At 47.6% G+C, this 17,615-nt stretch overlaps 1 protein-coding gene across 1 annotated transcript in view; it reads left to right on the forward strand.

The window, feature by feature from the left end:
- Positions 1 to 16,279, forward strand: part of NLRC5 (NLR family CARD domain containing 5) — a 52,313-nt gene extending 36,034 nt beyond the window's left edge. Inside the window, exons 33-48 of the mRNA XM_042797599.1 lie at positions 1,693 to 1,779; positions 2,220 to 2,300; positions 2,856 to 2,939; positions 3,315 to 3,398; positions 4,042 to 4,125; positions 4,785 to 4,868; positions 4,961 to 5,044; positions 5,715 to 5,798; positions 6,707 to 6,790; positions 7,651 to 7,734; positions 8,817 to 8,900; positions 9,897 to 9,980; positions 10,143 to 10,226; positions 12,287 to 12,370; positions 13,466 to 13,549; positions 14,659 to 16,279. Of these exons, the coding sequence (XP_042653533.1) occupies positions 1,693 to 1,779; positions 2,220 to 2,300; positions 2,856 to 2,939; positions 3,315 to 3,398; positions 4,042 to 4,125; positions 4,785 to 4,868; positions 4,961 to 5,044; positions 5,715 to 5,798; positions 6,707 to 6,790; positions 7,651 to 7,734; positions 8,817 to 8,900; positions 9,897 to 9,980; positions 10,143 to 10,226; positions 12,287 to 12,370; positions 13,466 to 13,549; positions 14,659 to 14,740 (1,342 nt within the window). The 3' untranslated portion in view covers positions 14,741 to 16,279. The remainder of the gene's footprint in view (positions 1 to 1,692; positions 1,780 to 2,219; positions 2,301 to 2,855; positions 2,940 to 3,314; positions 3,399 to 4,041; positions 4,126 to 4,784; positions 4,869 to 4,960; positions 5,045 to 5,714; positions 5,799 to 6,706; positions 6,791 to 7,650; positions 7,735 to 8,816; positions 8,901 to 9,896; positions 9,981 to 10,142; positions 10,227 to 12,286; positions 12,371 to 13,465; positions 13,550 to 14,658) is intronic.
- Positions 16,280 to 17,615: the final 1,336 nt, after the last annotated feature.

Here is a 17,615-nt window from a genome sequence, read left to right on the forward strand (position 1 = left end):
GATACTGATCTGAGGCTGGTCTGATCATCTAAGATCTTCTTTCATCAAAATCAAAAGTAAACTGTGCTTCTTCCAAAGTTAGGCAGTGTCGGTCTACGTTTCCATGGGAGATGAGAAAATCCCATGGGTGACTCTAGGTTACTGATATTTTGGCTTTATCTCCTTTATTCATACTAAGCATCAGGTAAAGCTGTGGCCATAAACTGTGCTGTCTCTAGACTTCTACATGCCTTAGAAAGAAGGTTGCTAATTCTGGTGAACACATTCCTACTGCATCCTCACCAGAGGTCTTGCAGGATGTCGTGGTTTAGGCCTGGTTGGCAGCCAACCACAACGCAGCATCTCTCTCTCCCTTCCCCTCCGGCAATGAGAAGGGACAGAGAGCCAGGCTTGGGGTTCGAGATAGGACTGGGATGGGGAAAAATTCCCCTTTATGATCACGAGCAAAAGGCAGACTCGTTAGGGGAAGAAAAAAAGAACATACATTTATTACAGACACTAACAACACATAACAGAGTAGGACAGTGAGAAGCATTGCCACATCTTGAGAACATCCCCCCACCCCTCCCTTCTTCCCAGGCTCAGTTCTGCTCCCGATATCTCTACCTCCTCCCCCAGTGGCGCAGGGGCAGGGAATGGGGGGTGCAGTCAGTGCTGCCACTTCCTTCATCTTCGGTGAGGGGAGTGTCCAAAACTTGTTACCCCCTGCTCCATCGTGGTCCCCCTCTCACAGGAGACAGTCCTCCACAAACTTTCTCCGACTTGAATTCTTCCCACGGGCCGCAGCGTTCCCCACACTGCTCCATCATGGGTCACTAACTTCCTCCGACTGGATTCCCTCCCACGGCTGCAGCCCTTCCCGAGCTGCTCCGGCGTGGGACTCCCCCGCATGCTGCAATCCTCCCAGCGCTGAATTACAGCAGCGGGGCTACCTTTTCCCACAAGACCCTGGCCTTCTTTGGACACAGAACCTTTATCATGCAAGCAGAAGCCACAGGCCATAAATCAGTGTCTGCTCCACCATAGGTCTCCATGGGTGGCAGGGGGGGGCCGCCCTGCCGTCTCCCCAGAGGGTACAGGGGGTCTCTGCTCCGGCACACCTCCCCCCTCCTTTCTTCCTCCGTTCCTCCACTGACCTTGGTGTTCATGCAGCTGTAGCAACTCCTCCTTACCAGTCCCACTGCTCGTCACCACGTCCCTTCTTAAATACGTTATCGCAGAGGCACAACTGATGGGCTCAATTTCCCAAACAGAGGGGGATCTGGCTTGGAGCTGGGGGAGCTTCGAGAAGCTTCTCACAGGGGGCCACCCCGATAGCCCCCTCCCCTGCCACCAAAAACACTCCACCATTCACTCAACCCAGGACACAGGAGCATCCCGCAGTTCACCTGGATAATGAGTTCTTCACTTCTCCCAAAATGTGCTGCACTAGAGCGCAAGGGCCAGGCTCCCTCTCACTGCTGTCAGTGGTAGGCAGGCAGGAGGGAGGTTGATGTTTGTGTCCTTCTCTGCAGGGAAGCTGGGCTGCTTCTCTGTTTGTTCCCAGTTTGCATCCTGTTTCTTATGTAGACGTTACTCTGATGAGCAAAGCAGCTTTTTGTGCATATCAGGGTGCTGAGCACTCAGCTGCCAGAGGCAGAGAGGGATCCGTGCATCTGAATAAAGCAGAGCTGCCTATATTCTGCTTTGCAGCATAGAAGAGCCATGGGTATGTAAAGAAAGTGTCATGAGCCTTCTTGAGCTGGCTGTCCAGGCCTGTGGAAACATTACTGAGATCACGTAAGTAGCACTTCAAGTTCGGGTATCTTTTAGATAATTCTTTTCCCCCGAAACTTTTAAGGAAAGGAGGTTGAAGTCAACACTTCAGCTTGTTCTTCTGTTCTTTATTCTCTGCCTCCAGTGCATTTGTAAACTGTTAGCCAACTTGAAGCAAGTTTGGCCCAAATGTCTGTCAGGCAGAAGCGCTTAGAAGGTTTGTGGTTGCACACCTTAGAAAGTTTAGCAGAAAGGAGACCATGTTTCTAGTCTCCCTTGGGAGAAAGGGTGCCCCGATTAGCCTATCTTTGGAACTAGTTTAAACCCTGCAAACCTCTTCAGAGATGGGTGGTTAGCATTCATGCACCAGCATAGTCCTGTTCCATGCAGTCCTCTTGATTTTTCTTCTGGAAAATAGCATGTGTTCACAGGCTTATGATGTTCTCTAATCTCTACCTTTCCAGGATATGTAAAGATAAAACCCTCTTCCAGTTAGGTGTAAGGTTCCTCCACTGCCTGGAGAAGGTGGAATCAGACGTTAGCAGGTGAGAAGGTGACTATTTGTCATTATTTTCTGCTTGTTCTGAAACTCACCATGAGATAAAAAATATCTTCAGAGTGTCTGAGGCTCTGGTCTCCACGGGTTTAATCTCAGCGTGCGTCTGTGCCCCATATGTGGAAGGAACCGTATTCACGTGCAAGTGTCTTTTAGGCCACCCTCCTTCAGGCCCATACTGGACCTGCACAAGGTCAAAAAATCTTCCTACCTTCCCTTCAGGACCAGGAGTACTCAGGAGATATGAGCACTTCTAAGACTTAAGACATGCTGGCTTCTGCGTGAATGGGAGAGAACAGCATTACTGTTTTTTTTCCCTTAGTGTAGCTGAAGAAAAAGTCAGCTGTCGTCTTGTGCAGCTGGGGAGGGACTGTGTTTCTCTACACTGGATTGTGATGCAGATGGGATTTGGCAGGAGAGCTCAGGGAGGGCACTTGCAGAGCTCTGATCTGTTCCTAAGCCTGGGCCCTAAGGGGCACCAGCCACTACAGTGGGTGTCTGCTGATCATCACTGACAGTTGCATCGTGTGTTTGTATACTGCAGACTGAACCTGTACAAGCCAGAAATCAAGCGTGCCTCCTTCTACCAAAGGGTTCGTGAAAAATGTGCTCATCTTCAGGAACTGAGGTGAGTTGCCAGGCATTGTAGACTCTTTTATGGGGAAAGGAGTAGCTCATCCTTGTGAGTGCAGGAGAGAGGCCGGTGCAAGGTCCCAGTCCCTGCCCACTGTGTCCCCTACTTAAGAGTATTTGGATGGAAAATAAGAAAGATACAAATCTAGTGGCTTCCTGGGGTACCCTTTGAAGGCATCTAAATCTCTCCCCTGTGCCCAGGTAACCTGTACTCTTTTATCATGGCTGGGAGCTCTAATGGGATCTTGCCAAGTATCAATGTCCTGACAGGTTTTCAGTGTCCCAGCACCGGTGTGCTTTAGTTGTAGGCTTGGTACAGACCTTTCATCATCAGTGGACATAGCCCAGATCTGTTGTTTTGTTCTTGCAGATGGTCTCATGTTGAGCTCCACAGTGATGAAGCAGAAATGCTAGTCAGGATTTTGCTACTTCTTCCAGAGCTGAAGAAGTTTGGGTATGTCCCCAGCTATGGTCTTTTCCACATCTTTTATCATTTGCTCAAGCCTATGCCTCACCCTGATCCTCGCTGAAACACTCTCTGTCTGGAATATGGCCATGAGCTCTGTGATCACTCCCGAGCCGTGTTTCAGTTGCAAACTCAACAGCTCTCTGCAGTTTGTGGCTATAGGGTCACCATATGCATGTCTGGAGATTTTTTTTCCTCTCCCCTTTTTTGAAGTAAAAGCAATTTGAGACTGAGGCCTTGGCTTCATAAGTTTATACCACCCTACTGTGCAAAAGAGCTTTTTCGGGTGTGAATAGCACTCAGTCCTTCTCACAGCCCTCTTCAACTGCCTGTAAGCGAGAGGCAGCCTTATAAAGGGTACCTCTGCCCAGTAAAATGCTGGGGGTTGGTTGGTTGGGCCCAGGCAGAGACTGTGCTGTTTGGTACATGTACCTCATGTGAACATCTCTGAACTACTTAGTCCTCGTAGTCCTGTACATGGGAGGTGTGGAAATCTCTCCAAAGTCACTGGACCCTGATGTCTGTGCTGGCTGGACTTTGGGACGGGGCAGACTGCCTGTCAGTGAATAAGTAATCTGTTCTTTCTCAGCGTGCTGAGACCTGACCCTATTTGATCCTTGCTGTTTTGCAGGCTGACCTCTAGCAGTATTATGCCAAGTGGAATTGATTACTTGATCACAGGCTTACAGAACTGCCAGGCCATTGAAGAGCTCAAGTGAGTGTGTTGTTATCAGGCTGTCCAGAGTCTACCAGGGCTTTCTAGAAGCTTTAGTTAAACTGCAGCCTCTCTTCTGCCTGTACTGTGGACAGATGTAGTTTTCCTCATGGCTGGAGGGCTTCAGACAGGGAAGGAGAACAATTCCTTTTTATTTGCAATGAACAATGAGTGAGAGAGACAAACACCAGTACTCTGGCAGGGGTGTTCAGTGGAGAAATCAAGTGTTTTGGTAGCTGGTTTTTGCATGGATCATGTCCAAGCTGGTGGGGCAGTGGTTCCCATGCAGCAATCCCAGAGCCAACATTTCACTCCTGGGGGATGATCTGGTGGCCTGTACACAGAGATGGCTTTTCCAGGCACCTACCTGTAAGGCATCCTTCTGTTACAAAGTGCTGCTGGAGCGTGTGTGTTGCTGTCGTGAGAGCTTTGCCGTCTTGTGGTCACAGTGGCACCTTGCTCCACGGGGGGCTGGGTTCTTGCTCCAGAGTTTTCGGGTTCTCTTGGTATTTTATTATAATCCAAACACATCTAGTAGAGTTGCATTAGAGAACAAAACTGAAAACTATTTACAGGAACTAGAATACACTCTCACTTCTCTTCCACTTTTGTTCTGCTCTCCTCTGCTCTGCTTGTTCCTGCATTATTTCATCTTTTAGCTTGGGCTACATGAAACTCAGTGATGCTGCTATTCCTAAGCTTGTACTGGGACTTTGTGAAATGCCATCCCTGAAAAGGCTTATGTAAGTATGTGACTGCAGCTCGCCTCTAGCCCTGCTTCTGATACTGAATAACAGGAGCTTAATGTCCATTTTCCTGGGGATGTTGTTTTCAGCTTGAACCATAACAGTATTGGTAATGATGGCTGCTCCAGACTCGCAGAAGCCTTGAAGAATATGCACTACATGGAGGAAATCAAGTGAGTTTCTCCTTTCTTGCAGTCTCTTTATCAGCAGAGAGGTGACCACTAGTGCCAGCATTTGGAGAGACCCAGATGTGCTTATACATCATGTAACAAAAGCAGAGAGGTTGCAAAATGCTCATGTATGAGGTACCTTGGGCTAGAGGAAATCTTGATGTTCAGGAGACTTTGGTCTATGCCCATTCTGCTGCAGTCATGCAGAAAATGGATTAAAGAGCCTCTGGATTTAAATCTTCTCTGGAATCCCTGGTATCCAGAACAGGCCAGAGGCCCCCTTCTCTCCTGGGAGAGCCTCAGACCCAGAAATTCCCCACTCTGAAAAGATCTGAACCTAGAGCCAATGCCAGGCTTGCTCTGTGTTTTCTTCCTCTCTCTCTAGCCAGATGTGGTCTGTTCTCCACTGTAGTAGTTTGGAGAATAATAACCACCTGTCACCTGTCGGTATTCTGGCTGAAGTAATTTTTTGATTGTTCTTTGCAATTTGTTTTAACTGCCTCATTGACAGCTATTAGTCTTTCATGAAATAGTTGAGACAATCAGCTCTTTTATTCTGCTGCCAAGATCAGAGGTATCATCCAGTAGGTGGGAGACATTAAGTAAAATCTCATCCTTTGCCTGGCATTTAGCACTTTCCTTTACAACGCAGCCTTTCTTCTCTTCTTTAAAGTTTAAGCCACAACAGGATTGGAGATTCAGGCCTGATAAATCTAGCTGCTGTCCTGCTGAAAATGCAAAACCTGAAGAGAATTGAGTGAGTCCCTTTGTTTTGTTTGCAGTGATTTCAGTTTTGGCGACAGTTGGTGGGGAAGCCTGTGTGGGAAGCCCTGTGCCGCCTTCATTTACACAGTGTTGCACCTTCCAGCATTTCCAAGGCCATCGAAGACCTGATATAAAACTCTACCGAACCAATGGAAGGTGTTCCCCCTCCTGCCCTCCCCATCTACAGCTGGGCCTGGTAGCAACTTTCTCTGCCAGTGCAGGGACTCTCTGAGAGTGAAGGTTACGGCCACGTCCTTGTGCAGTCACCTCAGAGACAGCGGCGGGCATTTGTCAGCCTGCATTGGCTGTTTGAACAGAGAGATCTCTGGCCCGGTTGTGTCCTGGAAAGCAAATCTGCAAACTTGTGGGGAATCGTACAAGTCTCTCATCCACGCAGCACCTTTCCCTGGGCTATGTAGGGTTCCCAGTGTGGCTACACTGCTTTCTTTTGCTTGTGAACACAGAGGTGAAATTGGGAATTTATCAAAGCAAGTCCAGAGTCTGGACAAGGTGCTCTCTCGGTGACATGGATTCAAACTGTCCCTCCTCCAAGGGAACAAAAATTAGAGCACCCAGGCTGTTTGTTTGGCTCAGCTCTGGGGTATGCCTTGTAATTTTTTAAAATTAAAAACCTGGAAGTGACTTGAACAAGAAGAGGAAGTTCCCAGTTCTGCCTGGGAGAGGAAAAACTGCTTCTTCCCCCCAGTACTTGACAAAAACGCACTATAAATCCCCCGGCGATTCTCCAGAGACCTGTCTCTGAACACATTGCTGTAGCGCCGTGTTGCGCGTTGTTGCAGTGACCCAAGTCTCCCATCACACCAGGGAAACAGTGCAATATTTTAAGCTGTATGTTCTGGTTCTTGTTCAGTCACTGAGAGTCTTTCATGCTTATTTTAGCCTTTCAGGGAACAGTCCTAGTCCTGCTGGAGGGGAAAAGCTGATGGAAGCTCTTGCCTATTGCAAGTGCCTCGAGGAATTACTGTAAGTGTGTCATTTCCAATGTCCCTTCATGAAGCTGGGCAAAAATCAAGGCAAAGAAATCAAAGCTAATCTGGCTCCAGTAAAGCCAAAATATTTTTTACTGCTGATTCTTATGAAAGCAGGGTAAAAACTCATACCTACATGGGATAGGAATGTGTGGGAAGTTTGGGGATTGCTTGTTCACAGCAATCTCTTGGAGATTCCCAAGAATTGTACAGATCTCATCGGTGGGGAAGAGATGAATCTGCGGTTTAATAGCCAGTGTCACAGGCATATGGGCTGTGCAGTGCCTGTGTTGCCTAAGAAATCAGTATTAATCTATGTGGCTGCAAAAATGGAGGGAAGATGACAGAGAGAGGCTTTACTCAGCCTGAGGTATTATCTGTCATTCCACTGCAGATCAGTTTATAGAACAAACGTGCCCCTGACATATTAAAGAAATAAAATGATAAGAAAATAAAAAGTCAGTAAAAGCTACTTCTGTTACAGTTAAAATGCTGGAGCTATTCATGTAACCTTCAGATTACAGCATACTGGTCTAAGGGCACATATTAAAAAGTACAATTTTGATGTAATTCCAGCTCAGGATGATTTAGTCAGGAAGGGAGATCACCGTGTTCCTGAGAAGTGCAAGTCAGTTTTACTTCCCTGTTTAACTCCTGCTGCAGGATTACAAAACATCATTGTCCTTTCCTCCCACTCCCAGTGTCCTTTGAATCATGGACATTGGCTCCTTTCAGCATATTCCCGTGCACATGTGGGTGAGGAACGGGGGTCACGGATACATGGGGGTGACACACAGGTGAGGAATGAGACTCTCTAATTCACTGTCAGTAATATTTCATTTCCGCTTCTTCCAGACTATCAAGGAACATTTTTGGAGACAGGACAGCAGTGAAACTTGGACTCTGTCTGCCACACATGACCAACCTGAAGATCCTGCAGTGAGTGTCAGCCGCTGCCCCAGGAAAGCTGGTTATCCTGGGAATATATGGGATGGTTGAAAGAAGGCATGGGAAAAGACATAAACTGCAGTGGTGCATGGTCTCTTGTTTAGACATTATTTTAAGTGTCTCAGATTGAGAAACTCTCCACAATTACTTTGCTGCATCAAGTTATATCAACTATTCTTGCACAATTTCTTGCAGCGTTAACTTTAGAATTGAACCAGGCATTGTAAACACAGTAAAATAACCCTTAAAATTGGTTTTGAGTATGTCAGCTTCTAATGCCTCTGGCTGTGCTTTCGTTCTGGTGGCTGTGCTTTTGTTCTTGTGTAATATAAGCGTAAATATGAACAACTTTTGTAATTCCTCACTGTTCTGTGAAGGCACCTTCGAGCCCGCTGTACTTAGTGGTTTTATATTTTTAAACCTTTTTTGGGACTCTTTCCAGGGTTCTAACATGCAGGACTTTCTCATGCTGTTTTAGAGTGGCAAAGCAAGAAATTGGTGAGCTGGAAGAGCTCATAGGGCTCAGTTAGCCTAGTGGTGTGTTTCCCAGCCTGTGTCTAAGGTATTGTCAAAAGATATCTTAGAAGAGGAATCCCAGTGGCGGGAGACTTCAGTCCTCTGGGTAGGTTATTGTCTTCACTGGAAAGTGTTGGGAAATCTGCAGGCATGGAGTCCTGTGCCCTCTTTGTTCTTAAGGCCATTCCTCACTCATCTCAAACCGATCCCGTGTGCACAGAGCTGGAGACAGGCTCCTGGTGGTACTGGGCAGCCTCTGCTTTTGCTCCTTTGTTGTGAGCATGGGCAAATCCACTGAACTTGCGTGTCCTTAGCCCAGGTGTCACTGGCAGCAGCAGGAGCCACCTGACATGCTAGCCACATTGCTGGTCCCCAGTGTTGCCTCCCTGTTTTCCAGGCTCCTTCATTAAGACTAATCTGCGAGGATCCCAGCTTATTACCAGCACTGGGTACCGGTTCAAAAGATGTAGCAGTTACCTTCTTGGCAAGTTAAATATGAGCTTTTGTTACAGTTTTATTCTAAAATAATCCTCCAATGCTTATGTTTCTTTTATTAGCTTGCAGAACAATAACATTGGGCCAGCAGGAGGGATGGAGCTGGCCAGAGCCCTGGTGGCGTGTGGGCTGCTAGAAGAGATAAGGTAGGCTGTGGCAGGTGCACTTGGGGTGGTGCCAAATGTACGGACTGGTATGGCTCTGCGAGTGGGAATCATTTCAGCTCACCTGAGGCTGTCATGCAGGCTCTTTCCGTGCTCAGGGTGACGCCACAGAGGGCAGTCGTGTGTGTCCCCCCCCCCCCCCCAAACGCTTTTTGTGGGGTGAGAGGGGCCACTGTCCGAAGGTCACTGCAGTGCACTGCCTGCAGGGCAGTTAGATCACTGTGGGTGTTAAGCCTTGGCTGCCAGCGAGGTTTGCCAGGCTTTGTGTAGCCACATGCCTTTGAACTACTGTATGCAGTAACCTGGGGAGAGGTAGCCTTCCTCAATAAGGAACTGAAAGAACGGAGGTGATGCGAGTTAACTCCTGCTGCATCCTTGATATCACTGTTCTTTGTTACGTGTATATTGTTAAATAACAAGTTGAATTAGGGTGTTGGTAATTTAGGGGTGATATGTTAGAGCAGGAGAAGTATTGCCATGGCTTGCATTTGCTGGTGGATGAGAACCGAACAGCACACCCTGGTAAAGACTGGAAGGCAGCTACTGCTGCCCCCTGAGCCTTTGAGAGCCACATCTTCTTCCCACTCCCCCTTACCGTCATTTCCTCTCAAGTCACACCAGTCATTAACTCCAGTATGACTCCTTATTTCCAGTTTCACATGCAACACATGCTGTGCTGTGGGTCTGTCCATCTTTGCCATTGGTATAACCCCACATTACTGCCTGCAGGCAGCTCACTGCTGAATGGACTTATGTTGGGAGTTGGAGCAGGGCTGTCATTCCCATTTTACCAAGCAGAGAAGCATCCCTGAGTTGCCCTGTGCTGATCTGGCTTGTCCCTGCTGCCTGGAGTCCTCGCTCAGTCTGGGTGCTAGTTACTGACTTGCTAATTCACATAGTTACATTTTGGTGGTGGCTTTTCTCTGACTGTACCTACTTTTTCTGTGGCCACTCAAAGCTTTTCCGTTACTCTTACAGTTTATCAGAAAATGACCTTGGGGAAGGAAGTATCCATGCCCTGTCCGAGGGGCTGCCATGCTTTGAACACCTCCAGAAGATCGAGTGAGTAGCAGGGCACTAAATGCTGTCGGGGCAGAGTGTGGCTGGCTTTGTTTATAGCTCTGCCAAGGCAGGAGTGCAGCAGATGGTGCTGGTGCCGTATTCTCCACCGGTTCTGATGCTAGTACACTGTGCCCTCTGTTTTTTCTCTCCCTACGGCTTCAGCTTGAAACTCTGTGGAATCACTGATGATGCTTCAAAATCACTTTCTCATGGCTTCCGACAGTGCCCTTCCATGGAAGAGATCATGTGAGTGTGGGAATAGATGGAGAGATCCTTCAACACACAGGTCGCTCTTGTTTTAATGTCTGCTCCTATTTTCAACTGCAGTGCACTTCTGCTCCTGATAAATACTTACTGGTACTTACCACTAAGTACTTTTTAGTGATAAATTTACTGTTAATTTACTAATTGACTAAATTCACTGCTAAAATTTTCCTGGTATGACTAGTGACTTATTGGAAGCTGAATGTGAAGAGCTGAGCAGAATATGGAGGAAAACACTAATTTTCAAACTGCCCATTATCCTTGGTCTTTTAGCATCTGCTTTGTGAGGCAGGACAAATTTCCCATCTTGTTCTCCATGATCCAAGTCTGGCCTCCATTATTTTACGAGATGTCCCCGGTTGGTTCTCAGAGCAGAGCAGGAGCTTCTCTCTGAAATTGTAGAGCCTGAATTGAGAGCTCAAAGCGAAGTGAATTCAGCCTGTACATGAAACGAGTGTACCACCAGCTGCAGTCTTGCTCTCCACACTGGAATGAAAGGGGTTGCTCTAATGTGTGGAAGTTTAACACATTTTCAATAAACAACATAGATGGGCTAACTACATTCTGACAAGTGTTCACCTGCCCAAGAGAACCTCAGCGAGGTGCCTGCGGGGAACCTGCTCCAGCTTGTATCTTTTTAAAAGCAATTTGCCCCATTGCACTAGAGGGACCTTAAATTTAATTCTAGTACACAGGATTCCATGCAGTCAGCAGCAGTCTCATCAATCCTGAGCTACCTGTAGCTTTAATGAAGACTAACACTGCTTGGGGTGCTGGCTGAGTACAGACCACCCTGGCTGAGATCATTCCTCTATCAGCATATAGACCTGCAGGACCTAGGCTCTCTGGTCATCTCTGCTGTGGCCTGATTGTCACGTCACTCTTAGATGCCTCAGTTCTTCAGAGTACCCATGGATGGTTTAGGTAAAGTGATGGTCGTAAATCCACCAGGCTTTCCTCTCCCTCACACAGAAGGCATTTCTGTGGAGATAACAGGTATCTTAGGACTCAGGGCACTAGGTCAAAGCCAGGATTTTACTGGCAGACCCAGGAGAGGTCTAGCAATAATCCAGTGGAGTAATGGGATGAGTAAAGCAGTCTTCAGTGCATAGGTCTGTCCCTTGCAGCATGGCACTAAGACTAGTTAACCATGTACTTAGTTACTACTCCTGCATTACTAACAGATAGGCAAATTCTCATTTAATAGTAGTGTTAGGAGGGGTCGTCTTGTGTCTGTGGAGACACATGTGAGTTCTGTCACTGGGAAATCTGAGTGACATGGTGTGCAATATGCTGATACCCATGAAATCGCAGAACAGGCTGTGGACCTGTTTGGTGGAAGGCTTCAGTTCTCGAGCTGGATCTTGTCCTGCCTTTTTTTGGCTTTTACATGCCATACAGAAATTGTGGAGTTCCTCAGGCTGGGGCAGAGGAGTGGCTCTGTGGGGTGGCCCCAGCATCATTCAGCTGAGTCAAGGACTGGTTGATGCCATGCTAGGTTTCTGCTTTCCAAGTGAGAGGGAAATGGCCAGACTTTTCAGCCAGTGGCAAAGAAAGGATCTGAAGAATTTTCTCACTTGCTAAGGTACCAGAAAGTGAAAAACCTAGCCCTGTGTTCTATCCTTCAAAAGAGCTCGGAGTCCAAAAGCAGCTCTGAGAGCAGGTCTGAGGGGCACTTTAGCTGCTGCAAAAGTTTGACACCAGCACAAGGAGGAGTTGTCCTGGGGTGAAGCTGTGTACTCAGCAGTCATTTCCATCTTTTGCCTCTCATTCCCTGGGCCTGCAGGACTCCAGAGATAACCACAGTTCTCAGGCTCTGTGGTGATCGCTCGCTGCTGTCTTACCATACATGAAAATATGTGGCAAAACTGAGGGAACTCCTCAAAATGAAGCGTGTAAATTGGGAATGTTTACCTGCCGTGGTAAGAGGGCGAAAAGCTCTTGTAAACAGGCTGATCTGTGAGGGGGTTGTATCAGGCACTGCTGCTGTTGCCCTTGTGTTTATAGACTGACTCACGGTTGGGATTTCTTGTCTGTCTTAGACTGTCTTGGAATGCCCTTGGTGATGGAGGAGCCCAAGAGTTGGCCAGTGCTCTCCCAGAGATGGAAAAGCTGAAGATGTTAGAGTGAGTACAGCCCCGAGAGCAACCCCAGGAAGAACACTTGTTTTTCTGCCACTGAGCCTTCAACCCCACAGTGCTTCCAAAAAGGGAACAGACATTAGGAACAGGACAGGCTTTTGCAGTTCAAATTCTTGCTTAGAATTCTTGCTGCATGCACCGAAGGCCAGCCTTACTTGGGTGATACACAGCGTGGAGGGGCATATTTTATTTAAGGTGTTTGCAGTGTAGATATATAAGCAGAAGCTAGTCTGTGAAGGCCTCTTGTTTGAGTTAAGGAAAGCAAACTGGTATTTGTAGGGCATGAGTCATATCATCTAACAACCTCAGGTGAGCTGTTTCCTGCAAGCTTTTACTTCTCTTCAGTGCCTGGGATGGTCTAGATGGGTACAATGCTCGGAGAGCCTTGCAGCAAGGCAAGCAATCCATCCCCTGAATGGAGAACCAAATCGTAGGTGTTAGGCCATAGGAGCTCACAGGAAGGTCAGATGCAGCTCCTGTGCTGGAACTGCGGTGTACCATCAGCTGGGGTTGATGTCACCAGCTCATGTGCTGGCCTGGTGGCATCACAGCCCAGTGCTATTCCGTGGGAGAGGCTCATCTGCTCAAGAGCTGTTCATGGAGCTTTCCTCCCTTCGGAATACATGGTGTGTGTCTTCCATCTCTCAGCTGTACGAAAATATTAGTCTGTGAGTCGTAGGGTCAGGAACTGAGTTTTGTTTGTCTTGGGCCAGGAAACTACATAGTCGAGCTTGACTGTTCTACAGGTACAAGCAGGAAGGTTGTGTCTGAGGCAGGAGGAGTTGTTACCAGCATTTTTTGGTGCCAGGTTTGCAGCGGGATCTAGAGTGCTCCAAGGGCACGAGATCTGCCTGTTGCAGATGTCTTGTTGCTAGAAGTAGGTCACAGGGAGCAGTGCACGCACACTTCTTGCATGGATAGGGCCATGGTGTTAAAGACGAGGCTGATTGTAACTTGAATGGCTGTACTTGTGCAAAAGTGTAGCTCTTCTGGGTCAGAAGGAGCCAGTGATTGTTCAGCTGGTTTTCACTCTCGATTTGGCTTTGGATTTTAAAACTCTCTTTTTTGTTTCTAAAACAGTCTGGAGAAAAATCACATTGGTGCCTGTGGAGCCACAAAGCTAGCGGAGGAACTTGCCAAGTGCCCAGAAATTCAACTCATAAGGTGAGCAGGTATCACAGAGCTCTGTGGCTGGTTATCGGCTCAGCAAGGGGAAGACAGGGTGACCAGTCTTGGGACAGACATGACCCATGCCAGCCTGCTGCCCTGGGTTATCTGGCATGGAATAGGATATTGCAGGGGATGCAGACGCAAGCCAAGTAAGCTGAGGGTTTTCTAGGCCAGCTCCACCCCCTCAGAAAGTCCTGGGAAAAAGGGACTGAAAAGCTTGCTGGCTTTAAATGAGGTAAAAACGGAGACCCAGTTGTGTAATGTCCCCATCAGGAAATTTTTTGCATTTTTTCCTATAAGCTTGCTTTCTCCCGTTCCATCTGACTTCACTTCTGAGATACATTCCTGCCCTGTCCCCCTCTGTCCTGGGATCCGTATCTTGTAGATACTTGGACACCTGATATTTCCCACTGTTTGTCGTTGCTTCCCCAAACCCTGTGTATCAGACTCCGCTAGAAACCTCTTGTAGGAGACCCCCCGCTCATCCTTCACTCATTTGAAAAGTCACTCTGCTGCGGGTGCCTCTGATAACACAGGTCCCGGAGCCGAGCGTCTGCTCCTACCTGAGCTGCCTCTCTGGCCCCAAACAGGCTCTGCCTTCCCCAGTAGTGAGAGCAGCCCAAGAGCAACATCTGAGGAATGTTTCTGGTCCTGGCTGGAGCTTGGGGCTCCTGTGTGCTTGCTCAGATCGGTGGGCACAGCACAGCTTTGGCTCCTCGGGGCACTCTGCTTTGCGTATTAGAAGACCAGTACGGGCAGCCTTGGGGTAGACTCCACCAAATGAGGTAGGTGAAGAAGGGCAGCTGACCTAAATCAGGTTGCTTGTGTGTAACTCAGTTCTTCCTCCGCTTTCTGAGATCCCAGTGGCCTGAGGACTTGCCAAAGCCTTAATGTCTCTTCCAGGCTAGATGAGTGAGTCCATCTCAGCGGGCAGGCAGCTGCTGGGTTGCTGCTGTGTCGCTGAGACATGGCCATACCTCGCTCCTGTCTCGCTGTTGGACCTGCTTTGGTGAAAACCTGAAGCTGCTTCTTCCACTGTCCGGCATGCCACCTCCTCACTCACCATACTTAGTTCCACAGTAACACGTTTGCTGTTGTTTTAGGCTGTGGGACAATCCAGTGCCCAAAGGCCTCGCTGAGAATTTGACAAGTCAAGACCCAAGACTCTGTTTCTCCTTCTACTAGCAAAAAAGAGCCCTTGCACGACTAGGAATTGCTCTCTGTCTCCCACTGCCATCAAAAATTGCACTGAAGAACCCAGAAAATCAAAGTTCCTACAATTAAAAACTGTAACTATTAGGTCTTCCTTCATTGCACTGAACCAAGTGTGAACACTCAGTGGTGTTTTGTTTCTTGTGAACTTTAATTGTACAGAAAAGCAGAAAACTGTAAAGAATCACTTCTGAGCAGACAGTCTTCTTGGTGTGAAAAGAGTGAAAATATCTTCAAGAGCATGAGATGCATCTGCTCAGGCATTCAGAAAGCCAGCGAAGTGTTTAATTATCTTTAATCAAGATTACAACACCTCCAGGGTGTTCCAATAAAAGAATGCACATCCTCTGGGAGAGGATGTAAAATTATTTACAAAATTGTAAACTATTGACCCTGTTACAAATGCACTCAAACAGGCTGTTTGAAAACTGTGTATAACTCTGTGTGAAAGACCTCTATGATTTTTAGGCTAAAAATGGTGTGTGTGGTTTTGTTTGCTTCATGGCAGGCTCCTTTTCATACAGAACCGCCTCAGTTTCCTAGCAGAAACTTCCTGATTTTTGAAATTTCAAGTCATTGCCCGAAATGATCAGTACTTGTAGTATGATAACATGGAAAGGCTGGCATCGCCATGAATTTCAGTGGGAAACCTTAAAGCACTGAGGTTGTAGTAAAAGAGTTTCTAAGAAATTTGTAAGCAAACTGTGACTTGTGTGAGAGGTTGTACACTACTGACTATTTTCATGTGGGGTTTTGTAGACCGTTGCGGGGTTTTCGGAAGACTGGACTGCACTAGGCTCTTTGAGGTGAAGCGAGGGGTCAGTTAGCTTGAAACGCTGACCGCATGATGGATCCTTCACGCCTCTGGTACCCCCCGAATCCCAAAGCCTGCATGTCACTGGGCAGTGGACCTGTGGGAACTGGAGGGAGAAAATCTCAAACACGGAGTTTGCTGCGCAGAGGAGGAGGTGGACTGCAGCTGCCCCTTGCACGTGTGGCACGACGGCTTAAGTTGCAGGAGTGTGACCACGTTGTCCTCATTATTTATTAACTTGTGTTGCAACGTTTGCCTTGCGTGCTTGTGCTGTAAAGCTTTAATCCTTGTGGTGGATTTATTTATTGAATTTTGTTTATAGCAATGTTTGCCTGGGGAGACATAACTGATCTGATTTGGGCAGGGCAGGCATTTGGAATAATTTGGAAATGCCGGTCCAGCGAACCTTTGGGCAGAGGATGTGGACAGCTGGTGCCTGTTATTCCTGGGAGAGCCACTGTCCTTATTTAAAGATCATCATTAGGCTCTGTGATACTGATATTGTTGAGTGGAGGTGGGACACTGTCCTGGTTTTGGCTGGAATACAGTTAATGTTTCTTCTTAGTAGCTAGAATAGCGCTGTGCTTTGGATTTGGTATGGGGCTTGGGATGAGAAGGACACTGATAGCACACTGATGTTTCCAGCTGTTGCTGAGATTTCAAGGAGTCTCCACCTCCCCGTGTCCTGCCCGTGTGCAGGTGCACAAGAAGCGGGGAGGGAGCATGGCCAGAGCACAGGAGCCAAACTGGCCAGTGAAATATTCCATATCATGGAATGTCATGCTCAGGGTATAGAGGAGGGGCGGCCGGGAAGGGCTCTGTCTCCTTTGTGATTGTGGGATCTTGGTATTTCGGGATCACTAGCTGAGACCGGGCTGGGTATTGGTGAGCGGGTGGTGGGCAATTGCATAGTGTGTTGCCCGTTTGTACTTTCTACTACTGTTACTGTTTTATTTTGTTACAGTTATTAAACTGATTTTTTCTCAACCTATGAGTTTCCCTTTACCCTTCCAATTCCCTCCCCCATCCCTGGGCCAGGGGAGGATGGGCGAGCGGCTGCGTGGTGTTTGCTGACTGGGCTCAAACTGTGACAGACACATTTTGGAGAGACACTACTCTGAAAAGGGTTTAAAAACAAGAACAAAGGAAAAAAAGGTAGTGAAATTCCTCATCAGGCCATAATTCAAGTACCTGAGATTCAAACACTGGAATTTAGGAAAAGCTTCACCAAATGTGGCTTTTATTTTCATCCTGTGTTGTCAGATCTAGTTTGCAGATGCAAATCATCTAGTGCCCATCAGAGGAGGAGTGTGGCACAAGAGGGAGCGTGATCACATACCGAAAGGTGTCTCGGTGCCATTAGCTCTTCCCAGCTGTCAAGGTGACCGTGTTTGTCAGCTGGGCTCTTCTCAGGCCCTGCTCTCCCAGGACTTTTTTTGGAAACACAAGAGGTTGGACAGAGCGTGCGTTCACAGTCCATATCAGTCCAGGCTGTCAGCTGAAAGGTCATTTTTTCTTGAATTTGAAATATCCTTTTAGTAGGACTAAGTACTATGTGTGATAGGTAAGCGGCTGAATTTTACCCTGTGCAAAGAAGGAAACTACTGGGATTGAACTTTTCAATGCACTTGGTGATGGCCGTTTTGTCATCTTCAGTAACAACCCTAGCCAGAGCCTTTTGCTGTTCCCACAGCCCCAGGCCCCAGGGGAAACCCAGATGTATCTCTGTCAGACAGATCTTTGTTCAGCTCCACTGTATTGTCTCGTGCTGCCACCCGCTCCCGCATTTGGATTTGTTCAGGTGTCACGCTAATTTATTTTCCACCTTTACTAGTATGAAACATGCCTTCTCGCTTATTGTTTTGCCTCCTTGTTTGTTGGGGGGAAAAATGTACTTCAACTGAATAAAAAAGAATGCTGCCTTGGCTTGACTGTCGAAGTCAGGTTTGTTCTCTGGGTCTTGGCTGCTAACCTTAAATGGCTCTCTTGGGTAGAGCAGCCACTGCAGAGAGATCTCTGGGGTGTGGATCGCCT

This window comes from Tyto alba, unplaced genomic scaffold, assembly GCF_018691265.1.
Source record: "Tyto alba isolate M040663 unplaced genomic scaffold, T.alba_DEE_v4.0 Super-Scaffold_26, whole genome shotgun sequence".
Taxonomy (NCBI): domain Eukaryota; kingdom Metazoa; phylum Chordata; class Aves; order Strigiformes; family Tytonidae; genus Tyto; species Tyto alba.